Consider the following 14,585-nt stretch of genomic DNA (forward strand, 5'->3'; position numbering starts at 1 on the left):
ACTGATTGCTGTAGTATACCCCAGGTAGCAGCTACGTACCAGTATACGAAGCACCCACGGCGTAGTCGTCGATGACCTTCGCCAACACCCATGTATGACCGGCCAGGTAAACTAAACCCCTCAGCCAAAGACTAAAGTATGCGTTCTCCCCTAGAAACTCGAGTCTGTATGCTCCTGCAAGCCACAAGGCCTGTGTTCCAGCCCAAACGACTCCACAAAGCCACGGTGACCGAATGCGTAGAGCAATCAACGGGAGAAGCAGGGTGTACCATAAGAAATACTGAGAAGTGCAGACACGGTTAAACAGCGCGAAAGCATAAGTCTGCGCGAACCACGCGAATGGAAGATCTACTGGTTGCCGGCCGAAGAGGATACCGAGACCCAAGGAGAGAGTGAGCTGTGGGATAAGACTTATGAGTGGGGAGCGAAGGAATCGACGCCATAGCGGAATCTCCAACAAGTCTCCACCGCCTTGCCCTGGATAAGTCAGATACGTGAGATAAAAATACGGCGAAAAGTTGTGCCGGTGGTCCAGTCGGTGCATATGATAGAGGAATGCTTCATGTAGAAACGGGTACCCCCATCTGTCCCGCAGTCAATCTAGGTCTAGCCCGACGTTCTAACCATAGACAACTTACAATGCATAGCAAATGGCGCCTAAAGCAAAGAACGTAGACGCGCTGATAATCGCAAAGCGCATGCTTTCTTTGCCAAAAAGTCCCCGTAAGAGTCGGTGGCCCTGGTCTGCCCTCCGCGTCTGCGATGCGATAGTGGCGATACAACTAACACCATAAATGACGGGGTATATTTTCCAATGGGTGCTTACACCTAGTAAAATGGCAGCAGTGTCCCACCAACGCTTCAGCGCAAAATAAAGTGTGAGGAGGATGAATGTGCATAGAATGGACTCGGAGGAACCGCGCGTTGATATACTGAAAACCAAAGGATTTAGGAGGTGGGTCCCAGCGAGGAAGCTTGCCATAGCACTGCGTTCCTCGATATTCTGAGATGCTTCCTGTGGTTTAACAGTCGTCCGCGACTTATTTCCTAGCAGTGAGGCTGGTGATTTGGTGCCCTGCAGAGGGAGGAGCGACGTGACGAGGATTCCGGTATATGAGAACCCCATTTACAAGGTCGCATGCAGCAAACAGGTACTTTCCGAACGATGGGTGCAACAGCTCGTTGGGTAGCAGCAATAGTGCTAACAACGGCGTGTACCGGTACGTTTCACGAGTGTAAGGACTGGCTGAAAATTGGATCAATGCCAACCCAACCGATTCAGAGTGACTTGCCTTCCAATACACAAGCCTAATCGCCTCGCTATCGGGCCTCTGGCTATATTGTCCAGCTGGGTCCCGTTTGGTTGAAGCAAAAATCGCGCAGCGTCGCTGAAGACGCGGTAGTCGACGTCCGTGTATTTCACGGTGGAGTGGGCATCATGCCATTCGCTGTAGGAAATCAGTCCCACTCTCAAAATCGCGGACGCGACGAGAGTAGACCAAAAGGGTGGAGTGTACTTCTGCCAGCTGGCGTTGACCATCCTGGACCTCGTGGTAACACATAAACAGAAGCACAGGCTTGTCCACTTCCCTTCGACGATATACTCACCTTTTGACTTGCAGGAAATGACAGAAGGCGAGGAAAGACTGCTGGTTCAGATTGGAACTTACAACACCAACCTTCAAGGTGGTGCTGGCCTTCCTCAAGATCTTGTGGACTGGCTGTCACCAACTCTCCACGTATCTTCTTTTCTTTCAAAGAATCTTCAAGCCCCAGACATCGTTGCCATTGGATTTCAAGAACTATTGCCACTTCATCTTGGACGTGCGCGTACTCTACCCTTAGTTATCTGCGTACAAACTGAGTCCTCTCGACAGTCGCTGGACTTTCAAGCGCTGTAATCGACGAGAGGGACGTGCACATACGAACACAGATAGAAGTCCATGCTCCGAACTACGAGTCATACTCTTTGGTTGCCAAGGTTGTCAACGTCGGCGTAGCGTTATTGGTTTACGCCAGGGATGACACGGTCGCGCGCTGTGTACACGACGTTCAAACACAATGGACTGGTTGTGGACCCGCGTATATGGGCAACAAGGGTGCGGTAGGCGTTCGATTTCGTGTTTCCGACCGCGGTTCCAAAGCTGGCGAAGTCTTCACGTAGGTAATCGTTGTATGTATTCCCCCTCAAGCCTTACAATAACACTTGACAGGTTTGTGTGCGCACACCTGACAGCCCATGAACCCAACCTTGCGTACCGCATAGCTAACTATGATCATATCGTCCGCACACTGCTGTTTGCTCCCATGTCATCGAGTGCCAACCAGCGAGCCACGACAATATATTCAACCTCACACCTTTTCTTCTTTGGTGATCTCAACTTCCGGGTGACAATGCCTCCTCGATCTCTGGGTAATGAAGGCTCACTTCATGGGGAAGCATTGTCCATGTTGACAGATGAGAAATCACGGGAGGCTTTGAAGGAATTCGACCAGCTGCGAAGTGCGTGGCGAGGCGGCCGGGTGTTCGTGGGGTTGAGGGAGGGACCGTTCTGGACATTCAAGTGCACGTACAAATACGAGCTGGGTGAGATTGATAAGTACAAGTAAGCTCCCTCCCCCCCCCCTTGCATTTTTCTCGCTTGCCTTTGCTGACCCTTTTTTTTTGCCAAGTACGAAACGCTCGCCGTCCTGGACAGACAGAATCTTGTATGCCACCTATACAGACAGCCCCGCTTCTCCCGAACATTCTAATATCAACAACATTTCGTACACCTCCGTCCCTTCGTACACCACCTCAGACCATGTAAGTTATTTTTGCGGTACATCGGCAAGCTTTGCATGTCCATGCCTTTTCAGAAACCCGTTGTGTCCATGTTACTGCTTCCACCTCCGGTGCCAGCGACGTCGGACGACTCTGAGTCTTCGGAGACAGAAGGGAAAATCCCCGTATTGCAACTACCGTCTACGTACATCCCAACTCCCGACCCACTTGCCACACTCAAACGCTACATCGGCCGTATACTGGACCGCATCATTGGTTATATATGGGCCTTCTTTACCATTATCGGTGCAGGATCAGCTGTCGTTGGAATATTTAACTTATTCTGCGGTTACGTCGCTTGGATGTGGTGGTGGAAGACACCAGCCGCCATGACACCTGTTGAGGTTGATTGAATAACTGTACATCTTATGTACCTGTGCATGTGAATGCATAGCGCTGCTGTACACAGTATTACCGTGACTTGAACGCCAGATTTGTATTTCTGAGCTTTGCTTTTGCACTGGTTTCTTATCAACATACCTCTGCCGTTCACAATGGTAAGCTCGATACCAGTAGTGTTCCTCGAATGGCTCTTTGACATCGAATGATAGTCCCACACCGTCGATATTCCACCAGAGCTGAAGAGTTCCCTTCGCAAGTTTCGCTTCGCGAGGCGCAGCCAGGGGCACGCTGCGCTCGTCGTCAAGATCGACAGGAACGAGCTCATCATGAAAGAGGAAGAACAATACGATAACATCTCCATCGAAGAGCTTTCTGAGGGTATTTCCTTTCACGCGTGTCTCCAGGGAGATCGGCGGGACTGACCGTCGGATGGCCAGAACTGCCTGAGAACTCTCCACGATATGTTGTACTGTCATACGAGCTCAAACACAGCGATGGAAGGACTTCCTTTCCACTAGTCCTTGTAAACTGGGCGCCAACAACCTGCGAGATCAAGATGATGACTCTGCACGCCAACGCACTAATCGAGTTCCAAAATACGGTACGCGTCCAACTGAACTGATTGTGCAGTCTATGACTCCATACTCTAACAGGCGGACGTAAGCAAAGTGATAGAGGTTCGCGACGGGCCGGACGGCTTGACCAAGGAAACCATAGACGCAAAGCTTCTATCCTAGGCCCGATAATCCGGCATGATATGATAGCAAAACTCGCGATACCCTTCACTCACAGACAACTAGAGCTAGTGATGTCGGAGAAATGCAGGCTGCATCATTACGGCAAATGTATGAATAACATGGATTACTCCTGGGGGACGAATGGACTGGTGACCCGCTTGGAGCGAGCCTCGATGACAGTAGGCAGATTCCGTGCCATTTCCCTCGTACCGGCCGGGAATGGAAGATCGTCTACGCCCTTGGGCAGCACTTTCTCGTACGCGCCGACAGCTTGATGTGCCTTCGCCAGTGTGACGAGCTTCTTTTTGGCATCACGGACTAATACGTGGGCATCGTCTGCGCCTGGAACAGCACCCTTGACGAATACCAGATCCAGGTCGGTGTCGACGCGCATGACTGTGAGATTTTGCGCAGTTATGCGCTTTCCGCCGAGTCGACCCGCCATTTTCCTTCCGGGCCACAGTCTTCCAGGGTCCTGTTATGGGGAAGGGATTGTATTACGGGCCAGAAAAGCAGTCACAAGTGAGGCTTGACCGACCTGGTGTGCACCAGTGGCACCGGCAGAACGGTGAGATACGGATACACCGTGGCTGGCTCGCAAACCTCTAAAATTCCAACGCTTCATGACGCCTTGGAATCCTTTCCCGATACTGTTAGGGGAACGACCTTCTGACTACGAGGCAACGAGGATAAAATAGGTGTACGCACGACTTGGCGGTTACATCGACGTACTGACCAGGAACAAAGTGCATGGCAGATAGAGTAGTGCCTACGAAAACTTCCTGTCGGTCTTAGCCAGACACCTGTCCCAGTAGGACTCACCAACGGGGACGTGCGCATCGGGAGTGACGGGGAATTCCCTGACGATGTATTTAGGAGGAACGCTGGCTTTCCGGAAGTGGCCTTTCATTTGAGCTGTCGTTGTCCGGCTTGGACGGTCGGAAGCGCCAATTTGAACGGCGTGATACTCGGAACGGTCAGATCGTAAGGTTACAATATTCGAGGTTACTTGGCAATTTTCGAGCTGTACCAACGCAACACGTCAATAGGCAGCCACGAGAAGTTGCACGGCAACTTACTTGAAGAACCGTGACTGGAACCCGAGCACCGTTGTCATCCCACATAGCGGTCATCCCGCGCTTGCGAGCGATGAGGCCGGTTCGTAGCGAGTTGGCCGTCCACTTAGGTTGCGGCACTGTGTTTGCAAGGTTCGCTGCGGTGGTCCGCATCAGCCTACATTGTTGCATTAGCAAGTGTGGGGTCTGTGCGAGTGACCAAAGTCCGGGCATCGTCCTCGGTGGTGAAAAAGAAAGTGGCAGCCTTTCCTAAACGGGTGTGCTACTCTAATTAATATTTATGATTACATTCCCCTACACACAGGCTCTTTGCATCATGGCGGGTGTATTATCCCACTTGCGTAGGATACATGCAGCTGGTACATTGTACATCATTCACGTCTGCTACAGGTGAAGCGGCACAGGCGGGTAGGAGGTCACCGAGCGTCTTGTGCTCTCTGGCGCGTTCATCGATACAACACGGAAGGTCGTCAGCGTGCCCGACTGTGACGAGCACAAACATGTCTTGGGAATAGGTGATTATTTTGCAGAGCATAGGAGACACGATGTTGCTCCCCTTTAGCTCCTTTGCCGAGTGCTGTCATTCTGGTACAAAGATGCAGTGCGGTTCAAAAGCAGGCAGGAACACACAGAGACAGTAGAGCCAAATGCAGCGGTGGGGGGTGGGCTTCTATGATGATTCAACGGAGCTGGATGAGTCGCTGGCTGGTAGAGCGGATGAAGGTTGACGTTGAGGACGACGGAAGTTGCCCAGTACTTTAGGTTATCTAATCCATGGTGTTACCTGTTAGTTTGATACATCACTTATTGAGCTGATGGACTCGCAACACTGGCCCACGGACGAAAGACAGCGCACGACACAACGAAAGGGCGGGCCTGATTTGCAGGATTCCGATTTCTGGAGCTGGCCGCACCTTGACCACGGTTCACTTGGTCGGGCCACCTTGACGTCAAAGGCGGATGGTCGACTGCAATGGTCCATCGTCGCAGATACAACCCACAGTACGTCGACCGGTGTTACCTGATTCGTTTCCAATCCAGACGAACGGAAGTTCAGGACGTACAATCGCGCCTATCGGCCCGTCCACGAGAACATTCCCTGAAACGCGTCCACCTGAAATTAACGTGTGCGAGCATTCCGTACGCAAACGCTCAGAAGGGGGGGTAAGTTTCCCTTACATTCACGCTGATCGTTTGTATGATGTGATTGGAAACCAGCTGCAATATCTGCGTACATACTTTCCAGATACCGACTTCCCCGGAGACCTCGTGCAAGATGAGCTTACTGCGGCACCTGCAGGAGTGGACCCATCCGATCCTCTGATGGGGAATTTGCTCGAGTTACTGCCGTTCCGTCACTCGAACGATGGATATGACGTGCTCTTTCCGATGGGGTCTCTGGGCAGAGAACTGAGTTAGACTGCACGCATCTTCCGTTGTATCGCCAAATTGTGCTCACAGTTATCTGTAGACGTGTCGTCGCTGTCGCCGAGTCCTTCGGGCGGCTTCATCTTCAGGGCTTCCGGTATTCCCTCTTTCATATTCGAGACTCCAATCCTGCACCTCTCTGGTTCAACTTCATCGTCAAAAAGTGTCCCGTTGCCATATACCATCGCTCTCGCCCGTACTTACACCTCAATTTCACTGATTAAGCTCTCCTCTTCTGAAGATACCTCGTTGCAGGTCACAAGGGATATTGAACTTACTCGTTCCGACACCGGGGATATCCCAATAGTAGATTCTCGTATTCTAGGGGCAGGACCGGATATAATATCAGTCAACCGCCTTGGACACGTTTACAAGTCTAATGTATACACAGCAGGCAAGGCCACGTGCGTCACGCCCCCATCTGGAAGCATCGTCGTCTCATTTCTTTCACAGACAAGCAATCGAGGGTAGCAGAACTGCAACCGAAGACAGTCAAGTTAACCCCGCAGACAATTTCTGGCAACTGGGTGCAACGAGCAACAGGGACGGGTGCTTTCTTACTTCCAGTACCTGCGTAAAGTATCTGGATTTTAGAGTATGTTCGTACGGTCGAAGGATGGACTGGTGACTTACGTACGCTTCACAGACGAGCTGCACAGCCCAAGTCGTTCACTTTCTCGACAAACCTGGAGCTGTAGTAACCTGCTACGAGCCCCCAGGACAGGATAACCTCAGTCGTGTCACAACCTCATCTGACATTATTTGGCTTGATGATCGTTTTCCTAAAAAGCCGGTTTTAAGCTTTAAACACCACAGGAGTTATGATAGGACACTTAAAACGCTCACCGTTCAACTCGGCTTTGGTCAGTCTCTTACTGTTACAACAAGATTTCATAGTTGACGCCAACACTTGCAGGTCCCCTGGTCTTGTTAACCTCTCGGAAAAATGGCCTAGTCACTGTCTATGACGTCAGCAGAGGCACGGATAACCTGGTACACTGCAACTCTCCACCTACTTGTCTGTCCTGGGACAGACCACTGTATACGGCACATACCGGGCATACAGCCGTCGCGACACCTTGCATGTCTAAGATGTCGTTCCTCCGGTTGACTCACCAAGGTAGCATTTATCAGCAAGACATCCATATCACCACTGGCAACCAAACGCAAGCCTTCAAGGAAGGGAATCGTGTTGTTCGAGAATGGGATGCAGACGTCGAGAAGTTGGATCGGCAATCAAGAGACTTGCGCCCTGACCCAGGTCCCGTTGGGGGGAGGCACTTTACAGAGGTTAACTTCCGTGGCGTTTACGAAAGTTGGTGCCTTCCTCTGAAAGTGACAACTAAGATTGATTCGATAATTTGTAGGGATATTCTCGCTGAGAGACGATGGCTCAGGTGAAGCCTTCCGTGACACGCTCGCACAACTCCCCGGTTTCTGGCAGCAGATGGAAGAGCCTCTGGAAATCATGCTAACAACGTGGATTGTTTCCCCGTTCGCCGATTGATTCACTGATTGTGATACTTCCAGGTTCGACCTAATAGCTTACGAGAAGTCAAAGGTTCCGGCAAACTTCTTCACAGGCTGCACTGCGAATGGCAACTCAGCCTTCCAAGCAGTTGCAAGAGGCGATATACCCATCAAGGAACTAGCCAGTCTTGCCCCTTGGAGCTACAACATTCTCGAAACAATGCACCGCTTACCCTATGATATCTCCGAGGACTGGTCAACATTCAGAGAGCACCTGAAAAAGTTGCAGCTGGAATCGGATAGAGAGGGCGCAGGAAATTCTCTACGGCTACAAACTGAAGCACAGGAGCAGCTCGTCGTCGATTTAGCGTTATCGTGTGACGTATTTTCACCTCGTCCTATTACCAAGCCCCATCCCACAGAAATTGGATTTGGAACAATTTCCGAAGAAAACAGACGCACTGGAGTCACGGACGAGCCTCCCGACGTCGAATTCAGTTTTTTTCATCCTATTCGCAAGATTGGTGCCAACCATTACGTCGCTGCAGAGAAGACCAGCCCGGCGCTCACTGAAGACGACACCAAGGTCTCTTGTCCAATGGGAGTGCGGCTTTTACTGGCTGAGTGGGAGGTAGGATCCGACGTCAAGAACTATACATACCGCGACCCGTATACTGCCACAGAAGTCGACCATGCTTCCGGTCCTAGGCGAAAACAGGCATTACGCACTTCCCCCGCCTACACAAAGCATGGTGGTACCGTCGCAGCATCCGCCAACTGTTGTGGCCACCGGAACACGACCACAATGGGAAGTAACTGGCACGCAGGTTGCCCATGCTGCAAAGCAGAGCTACTCTCAAGAGACAACCTCTTACCCTAAGCTTGATACTTTTTCGCAGGACCCCATTCAGACTAGTACACAAGTTCTCTCAGGGCCGTACGGCGGGCGGTTAATGGTAGGGAAGAGACCCACCAAGAAGCGAATTGGGGGGTTTTAATCTTGCCGCAGCTACATATCTACGACGTTGCCACAAAGTGTGTTGTACTTACATGTCGGGTACTGGATTGTTATTACACCGGACTGTCGTCTGTCGGTCTCTGAATTAGGCACCCTAGTCGATTTCAAGACTTACGGTAGCATCCCTGTGCCTCCTCAGCTCTTCTTCCTGGTTCCTGTCAAAGTCACAAAACCCGCGCCTGCATCATCGTCCGGCAAGTTCTCATCGACGACGAGTATCGCACGAAACCGGGATTTGTGGCTGGTCCAGTGAAGAAGGCTCTATGGACGGTGTTAGGTACGGCGAAATGACGTTCACTTTTCATAGGTACCCCTTGGCGCTCAAACAACCAGTAGTACGCCCCAAAATCCTTGGTTCGACAATGCTGCCTTTAACGATACTTTGCGACGTATGGTGTAAAAGATTTTTCAAACTGTAACGAACTTCTGAGGGCCTAGCACACAGGAAATAAGTCCGTAGTATGTGCGCTCTCAGCAAGCTACATATCTTCAGTTCGCAGGGTACCCGGTAAGACGCCCATTTGTTACTCTAGTCTGTTCTTAACGATGCGATGACATCTGCACAGCTTGACTCCTTGAAGTCGCGATTGCAGACCACCAAGACACGGATATCCCTGTTAAAATTAGCGGGGCTTGTATATCGCGAGGAGGGCTTGATTGGTTTTTATCGGGGACTCTGGATCCCTCTGGTGACGATATCCTTCGTCCGTGAGTTGTTCGTTTCGGTCACATCCATTCTTCCGCTAACGATTTTTAGGTACCTGCCTCCTTCACGATTTACAGTGATACAAAGGAGTATTGCCGCAGGAAGAACTATTTTTCTGGTGACAGCATGTACGATGCTGCCTTCGCCGGGGGTATAAGCGGTGCCCTATCGGGCTCGTTGATCTCGTTCGGGAGCGCACGTGAGTTCAGACCTTCTCCCATTTCATTCGTGGACATTTACCTTTCATGGTCTGCAGCGTTTGAACTCGTGAAGGTAAGGTTTCCAGCACGTGCTAGTTCGCAGACCTTGTCCAATTGGTTTGCAAAAGGTCCGCCGGCAATTGGAATACAGCATCGCCGCAACAAAGGGTATCCAGTTAATCAAACCGCCAAATACCATCGAAGCAGTCCGTGATATCGTCAGGATGCATGGCGTGTCCGGTCTTTACCTCGGTTTCCGGTTGCACTTTCGTGGGTTCTGGTCTCCGCTTTCTACCCAGCCGCTTACCTGTTCACTTAGTACGGGACACATCCGGAACTGCTTTATATTTCTTCGAGTATGACGCTATGAGGCACTTACTGGGTCGGGAGCGTTCTGGAGAGCAGGGTCCAACACCTCAATGGCTACCAATACCTAATTCTCTAATTCCCTTCGTCTGCGGTTCATTCGCTGGTGTCACGTCTTGGGCCTTAATCTATCCACTTGACGTGTGAGTCTGTGTTGAGCTCCTGAGACATCCACCATCCGTTGACCAGCTTACCTGCAGCGTAAAGACGAAAGTCCAGCAACGTGCGTTGGCCAATACTCCTCCAAGAGGAGTATGGGAAACTTTCCATCGCCTCGTTCGAGGTATGACAAGATCTATGTCTGGTTCCCTGTTTTTGAGCTCTCCTGCGCAGGCCCGGATCCTAAAGATCCAAAGCCAGTGCTTGCTGGCATAGCACGGATTTACCGTGGTCTTGGTGTTAGCGCAGTGCGAAGTATTACCACACACGGACTTCTGTGGACGTTCTTCGACTTCACATCACAATACATCGATGGTTTATCTTGACCCCCGTCGCGATACCACACTATCTTCCCCAAGGTAGATCTCGAACGCCATCGGTGTTCAAGGAGCTCATATGCGAATCTTCTGGTTTTTAAAAAGCTTTCGGGCCACTCCACAGCTCGGAATGAGCCTTATGGAGCTTAAATGTGATCTTCTGGGACCAGCACCACCACGCATTGATTAATTTTATTACAGCAATCAACTCACGCACGAAAATCACCTCCAGGCTTCCTTGTCCCCATCACAGTACAATACAGGCAAAGACATACCGTATGTATATGTAACGAATATCTGCCATCCACGCCACACCTTGACCACAACCCACGTGTGGTCCCCCCAGGAAGAACCAAAGGAAAGCGCCACGGTACCACTTGAGATGGTGGACCTGGCGCTCTTCTGCCTCGCTTTCTGAGGCGTAGGCGGGCAATACTTTGTATGAACTAAGGTAATGTCAGCGGCTGAAATTCGAATTTCGGAGGGGGATCAGAAGGAAATTTCTCGATGTACAGTGACTTGCCCGTCGAGAATCAACCACACAGGCGTGCAGAGCAGGGTTCAAAAGGCGACAGATGCAGTTCATTAGGCCGAGGAACCCACTCGTGCATTTTCAACTGAGCCGATCATATACATTTATACATCTTCAACTTGAGTCTAGGGTGAGACACAGCTGTAAGTTCCAAAGAACATGACAAATTGGTTGGGAAATGCTACAGAATTGCATCGTGTAAAAGCTCTGAAGATCCTCATGGCATCATCCCAGGTGTTGATGTTAGTCATTGGTCAGTGGGCAAATTGAAACAAATGGGGTTGATCTCACTCTGTTCTTGGTCTCTTGCTGCTAATCAGCATGAAACCTAAAGTCATGGCATGCATATCAGGGTGCAAGTCAAACCGATGTTCATATTGGCCGTGATTCATGTGTTCGACACTGCCGGGATAGCTCAGCTGGGAGAGCAACAGACTGAAGTTGCGATTGGCATTCTGGAGGTCCCGTGTTCAATCCACGGTCCTGGCACTTTCCTTTCCTCTCTTTTTAACACCGTATTTGGTTCCTCCTACGACATGCATGTACATAGAACAGTCAATGGATAGTGTACTTCCCGTAGTCCTTCTTCGGATCGTAAATCTGCCCAATAAAACAATGAGAAGTGGCAAAATTCATGGACGAATCTCATCTTACCTCCCATCGCGATGCCGGGAAAATATGTTTGTTTCTTTGGTACCAGCCTCTCTCAACAACTTTCCCCGCATGCGACTCGTCCTTCTCCTTCGTCGCATCAGAAAGTAACCGGACATCGTCATGGACGTCGAAATTGAATAGAGGTCCTGATTTGCCCCGAGCTTTATTGACGATGAAGTCATAAAACGTATTGTGCTGCACAAGCAATGAGAGCATTCTCCAAAACGCAATTTTTGACACGTACGTGGGGTATTATGAGGTCTTCCTTAAGTTACCAAAGGAGTATGAGCGATACCACATATATAAGAAAGACCAGAACTTACCTTGACATACATCAGGTTGTCAACACTGACGCCCCTCAGCTCCGGAAACTGCTGGCGACACTTCTCCAAGAAATTGGCGATCGTGTCGCCTTTCTTGCACTAGAATGTAATTCATCAAGGTAAGCAGATGGGAACAGCGGGGATATATGCGTACCACCACGGATTTCCTGTGCCCACTTCCATCCCAGTATGAGTACGTGATCTCTATGTCCTCCATTTTAAGCTCCTCTTGCTTTTGCAGCCATTCCTGCCGTAGTCGCTCCCTTTCCTTCCTTTCAGCTTCTTCTCGCTCACGGTCAGGGAGAAAGGACGTGTCCACGTCTGGATTCTTGCGAAACTTGGTACGTTTGGGAGCAGACTCGCCGTTCTCCGTGTCGGGCGTCTGGCTGGAGGAAGTCTCACCATCGCCTTCATCGTCGTCAATAGCGAACGACAGTGTCGACTTGGTCTTTTTACGTTTCTTCACTTTCTTTGTCTCTTCTCTAAACGAATACTCCACGAACCATCAGTTATCTTTCCTACCGAGTCAAATTGCGACTTACTTGAGCTCATTTGTACGCGCCGCCTCGCGTGCCTTCGCTTCTTCGATTTCCTTCCTCCTTTGTTGAAAAACCTCCAAGTGTACGAGGCCGACGGTGCTATTCTTAAGGGTATCCTCCATCGAATCATTCTGGCCCACGAACTTGTTTGCTGAGGGACGAGACTTTTCCGTTTCGTTGATGAGTTTCTGCTTCTGTCGTTCGTACTCTTCGCGGTTCTGCATGCGTTGCTTGACGAACGCATCCTCGCGACGACCCTCGCCTCTGTCGGTAGACATGTAGTAGTACTAGTGTCGTGGTTGTGGTGAAAAATGTAGTTGCCTTTAGTGGAATCTCTCCTTCTTTACATCGACCAACATGGTCCACGTCCTGGGCGTCGCCCTACCTGACATGCAATTGGCAAGGGTACGTGTAGATACGAAGACAAGGCATTACCAGACTGACAGCGTCTTAGCTTGCCTTGACCAACTTCTATGGCATCGGGCATAAAACAGCACAGCGTCTCTGCGCTCGACTGCAAATACATGACCGTAGCAAAATCCGAGACTTAACTGCCCAGCAAATAACTGAACTTGCCTCCTTCCTTGCCTCTCCGTCTACTGCACCCCCACTCCGCCGCATGCCTCTCGCCAGCCCGACGTTCCAACCACCACCTGCCTCAACACCAATAGAAGCGCTTCGGAAGCGTGTCACCGAACTCTCCAAACCCACCGGTGCCGAACCTCTCAGAAACTTGAAGATAGAGGCTGAGGGAAGAAGGGTTGTCAGGGAGAACATCGCACACCAGAGGATGATCGGGAGCTATGTTGGGAAGAGACATGCAATGGGTTTGCCCGTCAGAGGACAGAACACACAGTCCAATGCAAAGACGGCGAAGAAGCTCAACAGGGTCAATCGCTTTGGTTGAGAATTCGCTTACAGTATGTGGTATATTATACTCCTTCGCAATTAAGCTGGGCCACTTGTGCAGAAATCTTTCGGTAGATTCAGGGGGGAACTAATGATTGGCAGCTGCACGCGATGGCTCCCAGCAACTACTTACGATAGAAATACAATGCTAGAACACACGATTTTTATTTTCTATTCATCTCCCATCGGCACTTCCTCCTCCAGGTACTTCAGCAAAGTGACGCGTATTTCTGTAGTCTCATCGCCCCGTAGCACGTCCGACAAAAACTCTGCTTGCACTTGCATCTGTACCTGCAAAACCGATGAATGGAACGCCCACAATACTGCACGGAAAGAGATACCATTTCCAGCGCCCCTCTCAGTACTCCGCACAGAACGTTGCTAAACCACAAGCCACCTTCAAGCGCTTCCTCTGGTAGCTCGACGAACTCCGCTAGCGGGTTCTCGTCCAAGGTGAGGATGAAGGACGAGGTCGGTATGCTAGTTTGTTGGACACTGGTTGGTCTCGATGTCGGTGGTGGATGGGTCACCGTTGGAGTGATATTCAGAAACGATTTGAAGCCAACCTTGGTACTGTATAAGCATGTCTGCAATGACAACACGAGCCGACTCTACTTGCCTTAGCCACTACTTCCCCGACCTCACGGAAATCAGAACACCGCCCTACCGAACTCCTTGCCAAAAAATCTTCGATTAACCTCGTTCCGATATTATATCCCATCTTCTCTAGTTGCTTATTCACCTCCCCGTAGTCCTCGTAGTCTTGGATCAGCTGCACGACGAGTGCGCCATATGTCAACGCGAACAGCTCTGCATTCTGATCTGAGAGTTAGTCAGGGTCTTCTACCGATCGTCGAGTTGCAAGAATGCCGAGCTTAAGTGTCACTCACGACTTTCTCCGTGCGGCTCTTCCAAAGATCCTCTCCAATGGCCTTGTATTGCTTACTGGGCGTCGCCATCGTTGGCGATGGCTAGTGCTGATGGG

General features: G+C 50.6%; 8 protein-coding genes and 1 non-coding gene across 9 annotated transcripts; 5 read left to right on the forward strand and 4 right to left on the reverse strand.

The window, feature by feature from the left end:
* Positions 1–31: 31 nt before the first annotated feature.
* Positions 32–1,540, reverse strand: F5J12DRAFT_889168 (glycosyltransferase family 50 protein; the record flags this gene model as incomplete). Its single annotated transcript, XM_051747311.1, has 4 exons — positions 32–584; positions 639–1,075; positions 1,131–1,246; positions 1,303–1,540. The coding sequence occupies 4 exons, from the start codon at positions 1,538–1,540 to the stop codon at positions 32–34; spliced, it is 1,344 nt and encodes a 447-aa protein (XP_051603702.1).
* F5J12DRAFT_389724 (inositol polyphosphate phosphatase) lies at positions 1,268–3,633 on the forward strand. The gene is made up of 7 exons (XM_051739180.1): positions 1,268–1,824; positions 1,878–2,160; positions 2,214–2,606; positions 2,674–2,806; positions 2,860–3,321; positions 3,376–3,544; positions 3,604–3,633. Exons 1-5 carry the CDS (start codon positions 1,626–1,628, stop codon positions 3,175–3,177), a joined length of 1,326 nt encoding a protein of 441 aa, XP_051603703.1. The 5' UTR covers positions 1,268–1,625; the 3' UTR covers positions 3,178–3,321; positions 3,376–3,544; positions 3,604–3,633.
* F5J12DRAFT_389699 (uncharacterized protein) lies at positions 3,239–3,965 on the forward strand. The gene is made up of 4 exons (XM_051739179.1): positions 3,239–3,321; positions 3,376–3,544; positions 3,604–3,767; positions 3,820–3,965. The coding sequence occupies exons 1-4, from the start codon at positions 3,319–3,321 to the stop codon at positions 3,901–3,903; spliced, it is 420 nt and encodes a 139-aa protein (XP_051603704.1). The 5' UTR covers positions 3,239–3,318; the 3' UTR covers positions 3,904–3,965.
* Positions 3,726–5,192, reverse strand: F5J12DRAFT_960622 (translation protein; the record flags this gene model as incomplete). Its single annotated transcript, XM_051749931.1, has 5 exons — positions 3,726–4,378; positions 4,442–4,576; positions 4,626–4,672; positions 4,726–4,927; positions 4,983–5,192. The coding sequence occupies 5 exons, from the start codon at positions 5,190–5,192 to the stop codon at positions 4,028–4,030; spliced, it is 945 nt and encodes a 314-aa protein (XP_051603705.1). The 3' UTR covers positions 3,726–4,027.
* A 602-nt stretch (positions 5,193–5,794) lies between these two features.
* On the forward strand, positions 5,795–10,652 carry F5J12DRAFT_903607 (uncharacterized protein; the record flags this gene model as incomplete). Its single annotated transcript, XM_051748425.1, has 20 exons — positions 5,795–5,981; positions 6,037–6,143; positions 6,198–6,393; positions 6,451–6,811; positions 6,900–7,002; positions 7,023–7,040; positions 7,120–7,270; positions 7,324–7,722; positions 7,775–7,901; positions 7,938–8,546; positions 8,596–8,868; positions 9,035–9,172; positions 9,229–9,284; positions 9,341–9,396; positions 9,462–9,599; positions 9,653–9,800; positions 9,898–10,071; positions 10,121–10,310; positions 10,368–10,450; positions 10,501–10,652. The coding sequence occupies 20 exons, from the start codon at positions 5,795–5,797 to the stop codon at positions 10,650–10,652; spliced, it is 3,666 nt and encodes a 1,221-aa protein (XP_051603706.1).
* Positions 10,653–11,579: 927 nt separating this feature from the next.
* F5J12DRAFT_t41 lies at positions 11,580–11,664 on the forward strand. Its single transcript has one exon. It is a non-coding gene; the product is annotated as a tRNA-Phe (tRNA).
* Positions 11,665–11,690: 26 nt separating this feature from the next.
* On the reverse strand, positions 11,691–13,011 carry F5J12DRAFT_806820 (XAP5, circadian clock regulator-domain-containing protein). The gene is made up of 6 exons (XM_051744634.1): positions 12,695–13,011; positions 12,307–12,634; positions 12,153–12,251; positions 12,074–12,094; positions 11,830–12,024; positions 11,691–11,775 (listed from the first exon to the last, which is right to left on the reverse strand). The coding sequence occupies exons 1-6, from the start codon at positions 12,967–12,969 to the stop codon at positions 11,731–11,733; spliced, it is 963 nt and encodes a 320-aa protein (XP_051603707.1). The 5' UTR covers positions 12,970–13,011; the 3' UTR covers positions 11,691–11,730.
* A 7-nt stretch (positions 13,012–13,018) lies between these two features.
* Positions 13,019–13,961, forward strand: F5J12DRAFT_806824 (uncharacterized protein). Its single transcript, XM_051744635.1, has 3 exons — positions 13,019–13,096; positions 13,146–13,611; positions 13,662–13,961. Exons 1-2 carry the CDS (start codon positions 13,049–13,051, stop codon positions 13,596–13,598), a joined length of 501 nt encoding a protein of 166 aa, XP_051603708.1. The 5' UTR covers positions 13,019–13,048; the 3' UTR covers positions 13,599–13,611; positions 13,662–13,961.
* Positions 13,772–14,559, reverse strand: F5J12DRAFT_903610 (BET3 family protein; the record flags this gene model as incomplete). Its single annotated transcript, XM_051748426.1, has 4 exons — positions 13,772–13,891; positions 13,942–14,166; positions 14,220–14,417; positions 14,491–14,559. 4 exons carry the CDS (start codon positions 14,557–14,559, stop codon positions 13,772–13,774), a joined length of 612 nt encoding a protein of 203 aa, XP_051603709.1.
* Between the last annotated feature and the right edge of the window lie 26 nt (positions 14,560–14,585).

This window comes from Pisolithus orientalis (genome assembly GCF_024613125.1).
Source record: "Pisolithus orientalis strain OTSU chromosome Unknown F5J12scaffold_4, whole genome shotgun sequence".
Lineage (NCBI taxonomy): Eukaryota > Fungi > Basidiomycota > Agaricomycetes > Boletales > Pisolithaceae > Pisolithus > Pisolithus orientalis.

Coding starts and splice junctions, on each gene's coding strand:
- F5J12DRAFT_389724 (XM_051739180.1), top strand. CDS start 1,626: ATGACAGAAGGCGAGGAAAGACTGCTGGTTCAGATTGGAACTTACAAC. Junction 1,825..1,877: donor ATTGCCACTTCATCTTGGAC/GTGCGCGTACTC, acceptor TCCTCTCGACAG/TCGCTGGACTTTCAAGCGCT. Junction 2,161..2,213: donor AAAGCTGGCGAAGTCTTCAC/GTAGGTAATCGT, acceptor AACACTTGACAG/GTTTGTGTGCGCACACCTGA.
- F5J12DRAFT_389699 (XM_051739179.1), top strand. Junction 3,545..3,603: donor CATCGAAGAGCTTTCTGAGG/GTATTTCCTTTC, acceptor TCGGATGGCCAG/AACTGCCTGAGAACTCTCCA. Junction 3,768..3,819: donor TAATCGAGTTCCAAAATACG/GTACGCGTCCAA, acceptor ATACTCTAACAG/GCGGACGTAAGCAAAGTGAT.
- F5J12DRAFT_806820 (XM_051744634.1), bottom strand. CDS start 12,969: ATGTCTACCGACAGAGGCGAGGGTCGTCGCGAGGATGCGTTCGTCAAG. Junction 12,025..12,073: donor AAGACCTCATAATACCCCAC/GTACGTGTCAAA, acceptor TTGCTTGTGCAG/CACAATACGTTTTATGACTT. Junction 11,776..11,829: donor TCCCGGCATCGCGATGGGAG/GTAAGATGAGAT, acceptor TTTATTGGGCAG/ATTTACGATCCGAAGAAGGA.
- F5J12DRAFT_806824 (XM_051744635.1), top strand. CDS start 13,049: ATGGTCCACGTCCTGGGCGTCGCCCTACCTGACATGCAATTGGCAAGG. Junction 13,097..13,145: donor CTGACATGCAATTGGCAAGG/GTACGTGTAGAT, acceptor ACAGCGTCTTAG/CTTGCCTTGACCAACTTCTA.